At 45.0% G+C, this 9229-nt stretch overlaps 2 protein-coding genes across 4 annotated transcripts in view; one reads left to right on the top strand and one right to left on the bottom strand.

Annotated features, from left to right (window-relative positions):
- The first annotated feature begins 705 nt into the window (after nt 1-705).
- Nucleotides 706-4176, top strand: CT47C1 (cancer/testis antigen family 47 member C1). Its single transcript, XM_064383840.1, has 5 exons — nt 706-972; nt 1105-1545; nt 1954-2059; nt 2894-3041; nt 4148-4176. Exons 1-4 carry the CDS (start codon nt 706-708, stop codon nt 3007-3009), a joined length of 930 nt encoding a protein of 309 aa, XP_064239910.1. The 3' UTR covers nt 3010-3041; nt 4148-4176.
- A 2438-nt stretch (nt 4177-6614) lies between these two features.
- KIAA1210 (KIAA1210 ortholog) overlaps nt 6615-9229 on the bottom strand; it is a 50048-nt gene continuing 47433 nt past the window's right edge. For all 3 annotated transcript variants that reach the window (XM_012475896.3, XM_012475886.3, XM_012475906.3), the window contains exon 12: nt 6615-8584. In XM_012475896.3, the coding sequence (XP_012331319.1) occupies nt 8391-8584 (194 nt within the window). In that variant the 3' untranslated portion in view covers nt 6615-8390. The remainder of the gene's footprint in view (nt 8585-9229) is intronic.

Genomic DNA, 9229 nt, shown 5'->3' with positions numbered 1-9229 from the left:
AGGAGGTGAAGAAGATCAGAGGGCACTGACCAGGCAAATATAGAAAAGAATGGTGGTACAAAGAAGATTATGTGTTCCTATGGAAGGCAGGAAACCTACTTAGTGATAGTAATTATATAACAGCCTCGATATTGCTTCTGGGCCTTGCAGAACCTAAAATGTTTCCTCTCTGCCCTTTACAGAAGTTTCCCCAACCCAGAGTGCCTCCACATTGGACCACTATAGTGTTGCTAATAATCGTAAAATTAAAAGGGCAGGACTTGTGTGGACCTAAAGGGTAGCCCGGGACACTAAAGCCTCAAGGAACAGGTAGAGTTCTGAATTCTGAGTTGTCCTAAAGCTTAAGGGCTTGGATCATTCATTGGATGCAGAGCATGTCAATCTGAAGTTTTCAGCAAATGAGCTTAGAGCTCACTGAAAAAGCTGAGAGGCCCTCGTAGACACTTCCGGTTCCGCCCCCTGTGGCCTGCCTACGGGAATCTTTCCCTTCCGGTCTGAGTACTCTCAGGCCAGCCTTGGCGGGAGGCTTCTTGGGATTGGCTCCCTGCCCTTCCCACCTTAGGGTGTCCTCAGAGACAGACTTTTATTCCCTCAATAAGGAGACAGACTCATATTCCCTCAGCAGCCAGCCTCTCGCCTCCCCTCAGCCACAGCCACCGTCTTCACCTCAGCCTGGTCGCCACCCCAGTTGAGGTACTGACCGTCATGTCTGCCACAGAGGATCCAGGCCCAACCCAAGGGGACCAGGAGGCCCCAGTGAGCCAGGAGGGAGTGCAAGTTGAGGTGGCCGGAGCTGGTAACCAGGAGGGTAGCGACTCCGGCCCCAACAGTGGCGACGTGGTGCCCACAGCTGAGGTGGCCGGAGATGCAGGGCCCATGGGAGGCCTCAGGGAGGAGGAGGGTGAGCAGGTGGCAGACCTGGCTGCAGCCCCCGGGAGCGGGAGCGCCAAGGAGAAATCCGACATTGGGCTGGTAGAGGTGGAGGTGGAGATGGAAGAGGAGTTGGAGTCAGATAGGGAGGAGGAGGAAATGGAGCATGTGGAGGAGGAAATGGAGTATGTGGAGGAGGAGGAGGAAGACGTGGAGGAGGAGGAGGACCAGGAGGAGGACGAGGAAGAGGAAGAGGAGGAGGAGGAAAACGAGGAGGGGGAGGAGGAGGAGGAAGAGGAGGACAACTTCCACTTGGTTGTGGCCGCCCATCGCTACCCCATAGTAGGCTTTTACATGGAGTTCCTGGAGCTGGTCCACAACCTTCTCCACCGCATCTATCACAACGACCACATCCTGATGCCGATGCATGGCGGCCGCCCGGTGGCGCGGCCCCACCCTGTGATGCCGCCCCACCCTGTGATGCCCAGCTCTGATGAGCCCCCGCTGCTCGTGTCCGCGAGGCTGGGTGCAGGGGCCGGGGCCCCAGAAGGCGATGACCTGGGCCTGATCGAGGAGGCCGAGTTGGTCCCAGAGCCTGAGGTGCCAGCAGACCCGGCCGAGATGGCCAGGGAACCCGCAGAAGAGCCCGCGGAGGAGGCTGCAGAGGAGACGCCTGCAGGGGAGGAGCCCGCAAAGAAAGCAGTGCGCAATAGTAAGGAACAGGCTAGCGGCACTGGCGGGGAGGCGGGGATCTGTACGCCCGAGGGCTCTGGGCAGGGTCGCAGTGCGGGCACAGCTGGTAAAGTGGGTGGTGAAGCGGGGGTCAGGGCCCTCCTGAAAGTTAAGGCCGAATGTGTCCCAAAGAGTTGAAGCCCAGTTCTCTAACGACCTCTATAGTTTTGAGAAAACATGCTGCCCTCTATTAACCTGTGTTTGATAGGAGTTCTGAGATCATTGGTCTCAGAAGAAGCAGCCGCAGAGGAACTGGCGGCGAAGAAACTTGCCATAGAGGAACCGGAAGATAAACCAGCTGCAGAGGAGGAGCCTGCAGAGGAACCCGCCGCAGAGAAATCGGCCTCAGAGGAACCGGCGGCGGAGGAACCGTCCACAGAGGAGGAGCGGGAAGAGAAACCCGCTGCAGAGGAGTCTGCAGAGGAACCGGCCACACAGGAGGCCGCGGCCCCCGAGGGTGAGGAACTGGCAAGTGGCAGTGGTGAGGAGGAGGGAACACCACCGGCGCTTGAGGGCTCTGGGCAGGGCCGCAGTGCGGGCACAGTGAAGCTGGTGGTGAAGCGGAGGTCGGGGCCCTCCTGAAACTTAAGGCCGAATGTGTCCCAATGAGTCAAAGCCCAATTCTCTAACGACCTCTATGGTTTTGAGAGAACATGCCGCCCTCTACCAAACGGTGTTTGACAGGAGATCTGAGATCATCAATTCCATTTGCAAGCCTACAGACGAATGGCCAGGTAGACAGGGGTTTAGGAGGGAGCTCGGCAGGAAATAGAAGGGACGCCCAAAAGAAAAGAACAGGCAAATGGTACACATCCTTTTTGGTTCATGGCTTTTCTTGGAAAGTCGATCCCCCAAATAATGAAGTGGTACAGGAGCCCTTGGTAAAAATGAAACATTCGGGGGGGTTGAGGAACCAATGAGCTTCACCATAGAATTTGTCTTTTGAGGCAACAAATATTTTCCCACAAAGTTCTGACCGAAACACTTAGAATATGATCAGACCTGATGATTCTGATCTCTTTTTCTCCAAAGAACTAGAAATAATTAGCAGTTTGGGGTGGAAGATTTACTGGAAAAAAGGGAAATAATGTCACTGTGCAAACGATCAAGTGGCAGCAATGTGAGGGCCATGGAACTGTTGTGAAAACCAGTAGGAAGGTGCCTAGCTATTCCTTTCTTAGTTAAGTCTGTCCTCCTGCTCATGAGGCTGGAGTACTGGATGCTAGTTATAAATTGGGCTATATTTTCTGTGAATGTCTAGTCCCAACGTCTGTATTATTCTTTACTAAAGAAGTCACTAAATATCAGTATGAAAAGTGGGATGAAGAGGTCCAAGGTGCTGCAGGCGAGGAAGAAAAAGAACAAGAAGAAGAGAAGGATGCAAAAAACAAGGTGAAGAACTCCTAAGGCGCAGCAGAGGGGAAGCCGAGGAAATCCAGGTATGTGTGTATAGCTTTCAGAATCACTCTACTATTCCTGGCATTTACCTGTTACTGACAGTTTTATTTTTTTTTTAATTCCCAGTAAACTAAGAAAAAGTTTTAAATTAGTTTAAAAATTCAATTTAACTTACTTAAAATGCCACTAGACTATTCATGTACCTAGTAATATGAACTGCAGTGTGGTCTGAAATATACTTCATGGCTACTCATTTGTTCATGTTGAGGTCTTTTTTCCTCTAGCTGCAAGACTATTAACAAGTGGCCAATGTATCAGACCTACTACCTAAGACCAATATTTGTGTACAAAACAGTTGCCAGATGCAGCAGCTAACTTAGCTGGGCCACACATTAGTTGGGCCTTCATTACTTAGCCACAGAAATGCGGGCTCCTATAGTAACTAGGAGACAACGCAATGCCCTTTACAAAGTGACTAGTTACAAATAGCAAAAAGCTAAGAATTTCAAGTAGGACCACATTTAATGACTAATACCTAAATATTTGTTTAGCTCTATCTTTTTGTATTTTATGTGACAAATGAAAAGAATGTGTTGAATTAAGTCTTAAGGTATATCTGTCTTTGAGTATATTTCAATGGTTAACAATTTTTCTTTTTCTTTTTGCATTTTCACAGCTGTATATTTCATAACAGCTTCTTTCCCATATGGTAGATATGGAAACCAAGGGTCTGGGAGGGTAAAGGAGTATCATTTATGGAACTAGCACAGGCTGTTAAAGCTCGAGAGATTTATTTAAATCCCAGAATTGCTTCTCACATAAAAACAACAACAACAAGCCTTTCTGGTGCTAGGCAGACAAGGTTGGTGTGATCATTTGACTGGAACCAGTTCCACAAGCACCCTGATATCTAAGCTTGCGAGTTACAAAAAAAAAAAAAGGGTGTTCCTCTCTATTTGTTTAAGACATAGCACACAAATGTTGCAGATATACACAGAGCTGACCATTTTCTTCTATTTAGAAAGTCGGTGCTGGTTAATGTTATACCATTGTTTATTTTTTTTTCATTTCATCCTGCAGTTGGGAGGGATAGAAAGATGAAGAAAGAAAACTCTGTTGTTCATTGTTTTTATTTTATTTTTTTCAGATCCCTGTGAGAATTTATAACACGTATTATTCCAAAGTTTGTTACCTCAAGAGTAATATGTAGTGACATCTAAGTTTTATCTTTCATGAATGTATTTGACACTATTTGTTCAAGTTAAAAATAAAAGTTTGTTTCAAATGAATAAGCTGAAACATGGCCAAAAATAATTAAAATGTCAAGTTTAAAACAATTTTTGAAAAGAGAGAGATGGGGCTCAAGTCTTTAGAGCTGTGTTGTCTACTACCTTAGTCACTAGCCAACATTCTGGCTACTGAGCACTTGTAATATGGATAGTCTGTTTAAATATATGCTGTAAGTGTCAAAATAATATTGCATATCTTGCTAATGTTTTTATACTAATTACACATTGAAATGATAATACTTGAATTAAAATATTAAAGTTTGTATTGGTTTCTTTTTGTTTTTTAATGTGGCTACTAGAACATTTAGAATTACCCATGTAGATCACATTGCATGTCTATTGGACAGTGCTGCTCTAGAGCATGCTTTTGAAGAAAACCTCATGGATGGCCCAGGTTGCCTGGAGGCCACATGGTATTGCTGAGCTTGGGCCCAGACTTTGATCTGGAGCAGTGGTTCTCCAAGTTTGGTCCCCCAAACAGCATCATCAGCATTACCTGGGAATTCTCAGACTCCACCCAAGACCTATGGAATCTGAAAATCTGGGGCGGGGTCAGCAAGCTGTGTTTTAACAAGTCCCCCAGGGGCTTCTGATGAACACTAAGGTTGGAGAGCCACTGGTTTCAAGCAACAGAGAAAGAAGCTGTGCTTCACCTCCTGTCAGACCGGCCTTAATTCACTGGCTAGGGGCTGTTTCAGGTAAACCGAAAGGGACAGCAAGGGCTGGGCTGGGGAGGAGACTAGAACTCACAGGGGCTGAGGCCTAGAGGGGAAAAATGCATAAAGGAAAAAGTCAGTCCAAAAGGATACAAACATGATACCATGTATATGACTTCTAAGAAAACATACTAATGATCACCGTAAATTGATTGTGGGTATATATAGAGAGACTAAAAGGTGTGCATGTAAGAGATGGATACAAATGAAGCCTACAGAAAGGTGTGCATTTGAAAGCCAAGCACTTTTGAGACGGTGGTTACCTCTCAGGGAAAGAAAGGGAGGGGCATTCAAGTAGAGAAGGCTCCACAGCAGGCATCAACTGTATTTGTAATGTTGTTACATTTCTTAAGCTGAATAGTAGGTACATGGATGTTTATAGTAATGTTTTCTACAATTTTGTGTAGGTCTGAAATATTTCTAAAGCAGGAGGGGGAAGGGGAGCAGTTCTTCCCACGTCACTGGGGCAGGAGTCAGAATTCTAGAACCCAACCTGGCCTTTGAGGTCATTATGAAGGTACAGTTGTCATAATGATAACTGGAGATAAACCATTAAATAAAACATGTTGTATTAGTTGATTTAAACATTTCAAATATTTAGACATATGGTATATGGATCCCAAGTTGAACTCTTGTTCTGAAACCTGAAAATGTTACAGGTGGGACAGGCTCAATATCTGGCCGATAATCCATTTCCTTTCCTCCCTCCATGCCGTTTTGTTACCTGAGCATGGTGGGGCCCCTTGCTTCTGAAAAGCACTTGTTCTAGTAGCCCATCTTGCTATAAAACTTAGACTTAGTCCCTGACCCAGGCTAAAATGCAACCGCCAACCACTGTGTCCCTTCTACTCACCCCCAACTGCACCCCTCTCCATTCGCTCTCTTTGTTCTCCAGGCGTTCATACACAAAACCTAATAGCCCTTCTCCCCCATACCAAATATCAGTGCCCACCCAGAGGCCATCAGCTTGGTCAGGCACACCTGTGTGGAGGCCCTTTATTCGCAGCACCACCTCTTAAGAACATTTTACTTCTCTGACAGCCTTCAGCTTTGAGTTGTCAATATCCTATTTGATTTTCTTCCCCATGTCACAGACAGAGATGGACTACAGAATAGGCTTTATTGAATTTATTTGCTTTGCATATATCATAAATCAAGAAAGCTAAAGAAGTAGAAAACTTGTCAGAATGTGCTTTTAGCATTTAAAAAGAACTTAATCTCTTCATTTAAAAACAGAGCTTTGTTGTTAACTGTGGAAAAGAAATTGTTATTGGAGAGTTCTCAGAGTGAGAATAACTGAATACAGGTTCACTGTGAAAAAGGAAAGGGAGGTATAACAGCTAATCTACCAGGAGTAATGGGATAAAGGGCATCTACCTTAATGTATTGTTCACTATAGGAATACAAAAGAAATGAAATTCACTCAGTCAAAAACCTAGCATTATCCAAATGGCAAAGGCACAGTATCAGGAAAAATAGATGTTATATAGAGAAAATGCAAAATCTAGCATGTAATTGTACCGTGTCACATTATACCAGCATCAACAAAATCCAGCACCAAGTGTTTAGCTCTGACACCTCAGTGCCTCTCTGGATTTTTTTTTTTTTTTTTTTTGCATGGGGCAGCACCCCACTCAGAATATAAAGGCACAGTCAGATGCCCAGGCCTGCATTTCTGTTTAGCAAAGCAACACAGTGTCACAGAGGCAGACACAGTCATAACTATACTGAGAAGTTACTTCTGGGTCTCCTAGAAAAAATGAGCTAGATTTACTGCCCAGGCATCCAAAGGGAGCTCTCCTTTAGTGTTTGGTGGGTTTGGGGGATGGAATGAAGGGAAAGACATAAAAAGGAAGATTTAACTAACTTCTAGTGAACCTAGAAGAGATTCTGGGGTGGTCTGCATATCAGAAAGCCAGCCAATTAAGGAACCGGCTCTAGGGGCAAAGGTGCCTACATCTTCATCCTCAGTCGAGGAGCTGTTAATGGAGGCAGTGCTGCAAAAGAAAAAGGCTGTGTGGCAAGATGGAAAGGGAGGCATCAACATTTGCTAGGCTACTTGCCCTCTCCCCTCATAGCTGACCATCCCTCTCATCCTCTTTCTCACTTTTCCTTTTTGGCCTTCCCTCTTCTCCGTGGCTGGGGGATGAGTGGGTCACTGGAAGGTAGGGTCTCTCCAGCCTAGTAACTTTTGAGGTGTGTGCCTCTAGGAATGAGAATGGGAAAAAACTGATTCACTCAAAGCTTCCAGTTAGCAGAAAGTTCATTTCTCTGTGGCTTTCGGATTGCAATCTTGCTTTGGGCTAAAACCTTGTGAAGCAAAGACAGCTGAGGAGAAAGGACAAGAAGCTTCATGGAGTTCTGCACTTTAAGGCTGGAACCAGAGAGGAAGGAGCTCCAGTGGTCCCAGATGTGCATCAAGGTGGTAAGCTTGCCATCTGCTTGATGGAAAGAACAGCTTTTGGCATCTGTAGAACTCTAATTTCAATAGAGTCTTCAGTGCTTAACAGGATATATATGACAGGCAGTGATTTCTGTGCAATCAGAGGGGGTCACAGTAGTATTGGGACGAGAAGCAAAACACCGATGGACTAACCATCCAGAGGAGTAAGATAATTTCCAAGAAGCATTCTGCCTCATAGGGAGGTGCTGCTGCCAGGCCTGTGACAGGTCGACATGGGGCATGTTCCAAGAGGGAGCTTTGTGTAAGTGCTCTGTATGTTACTATCACTCAAGGTGAAAGCATCAGGGGTCCCCAGGGACACAGGGAAGGTGTTTCAAGGGGTGGCAGGCTGATTGGAGAACTGACTATGCAGAATTTTTCTTGGAGACCCAGAATTTTCACTTCCACCACCTCTTCTAGAGGCCTTTGCAAAGCTTGGAGCAACAACCAAATAATTGCAGCATCCATCTAGGCTCATAAATCCTAAAGGCCAATCTTTGCATCAAATCATCTGAATGTTTCCATTAAAATCACTTTATTTGGCTGAGAGAAATGACAATTTTTTAGTTGCTCCAACAAAATGTTTTTGCTTTATCCCTTCTAAAGCACATTGTCCAAAGTTAAAGACTTTGCAATTCTACAGCAGTAGAAATGTTTCCCATAGTTTTACTAGAGAAAATGCTGGGTTTCTGGATGCTGGCAGTGACTATATGGAAAGTGAAGCATTCATGGCATTTATTTCATTCAAATAATTATGTTTTAATTCACATTTCTAAGGCTATGTTGCTTAATAAATTCTTATTTTGCTTAATAAATTCACACTTTGCTTAATACTTATTTTGCTTAATAAAAGTAGTCACACGGTGAAAAGATCACTACATAGAATTAATACGGTTATTAGCAATTATCATTTAAAATGCTGATGCTCCATACAAGAGCTCTTTATTCTGTGGTCTCTACCATATGGCTCCATGCTTTGGCTTTCTTCCTGGCCAGGGAGAACCAGACAGGCTCACCTGGCTCACCTGGCTCACCTGGCTCACCTGGCTCTTGGAACTTGGCTGGGAGAGTTGAAGATTGTTTGGTTTCTTTTTCCATGGCAGGCATTTGTAGTATCTTCTGAGCCTCAAATCCAACTGGAACCACAGAAAATAACACACAAGCAATAAAGAACCCCAGAGATACTGGGGTATGCTGTTTATGGAATGTCCTAAAATGTTTCTTCCTTTCAGGTTTCCTCTGATCCCCCTGTTCTAGTGCTTTATAGACCCTTCTCCCTTTGGTGCCAGACTTCTAAAAGTTAGTGCCTGTGTGATGCCAAGAGTGGTATGTCAAAGGGGCAAAACCAACATGGCTATGGCCACAGGGCCCTGGGCATCAGAAGGCCTGGGAGGTAGTACTCATGGCTGTAACTGCCAATCTTCGGGTGGTTATTACTGGATTGTCTTACATCTTTGAACTGAGACCAGAGGGAAACATATCGTAACTGCTCAGTTTTGAAAATTTCACATAAGGTAATGTTATTTGTGTTTTGCCAATCCATGATTTCATGTGAAGCGAATTGATTGATGACTCAATAGATGCACGCAGTAAAAGTTGATGGTAGATAATATTGTACTAACCCAACTACCCCATGCAAGCAGACTACTTTCCCTATTCCTAATTCCACTCCCTCCCTCATCCTGCTTATGGTCAATTTACCTAGTGATTTAGACTCAACCAGTGGTTCTCAATCCTGGCTACACATTAGAATCACCTAGGGCTCTTTTAAAAATACCAAT

The sequence above is a fragment of the Aotus nancymaae genome, unplaced genomic scaffold, assembly GCF_030222135.1.
Source record: "Aotus nancymaae isolate 86718 unplaced genomic scaffold, 86718_ANA_hifiasm-v0.15.2.pri h1tg000004l, whole genome shotgun sequence".
Lineage (NCBI taxonomy): Eukaryota > Metazoa > Chordata > Mammalia > Primates > Aotidae > Aotus > Aotus nancymaae.
The sequence above is the reverse complement of the archived record's forward strand: the minus strand, read 5'-3'. Positions and strand labels throughout refer to the sequence as shown.

Excerpts from the sequence above, each read along its gene's own strand:
- CT47C1 (XM_064383840.1), top strand. The coding sequence starts at position 706 with ATGTCTGCCACAGAGGATCCAGGCCCAACCCAAGGGGACCAGGAGGCC. Across the intron at positions 973-1,104 it reads AGAAATCCGACATTGGGCTG|GAGGACGAGGAAGAGGAAGA; the intron begins GTAGAGGTGGAG and ends GAGGACCAGGAG. Across the intron at positions 2,060-2,893 it reads GGAGGCCGCGGCCCCCGAGG|AAGTCACTAAATATCAGTAT; the intron begins GTGAGGAACTGG and ends TCTTTACTAAAG.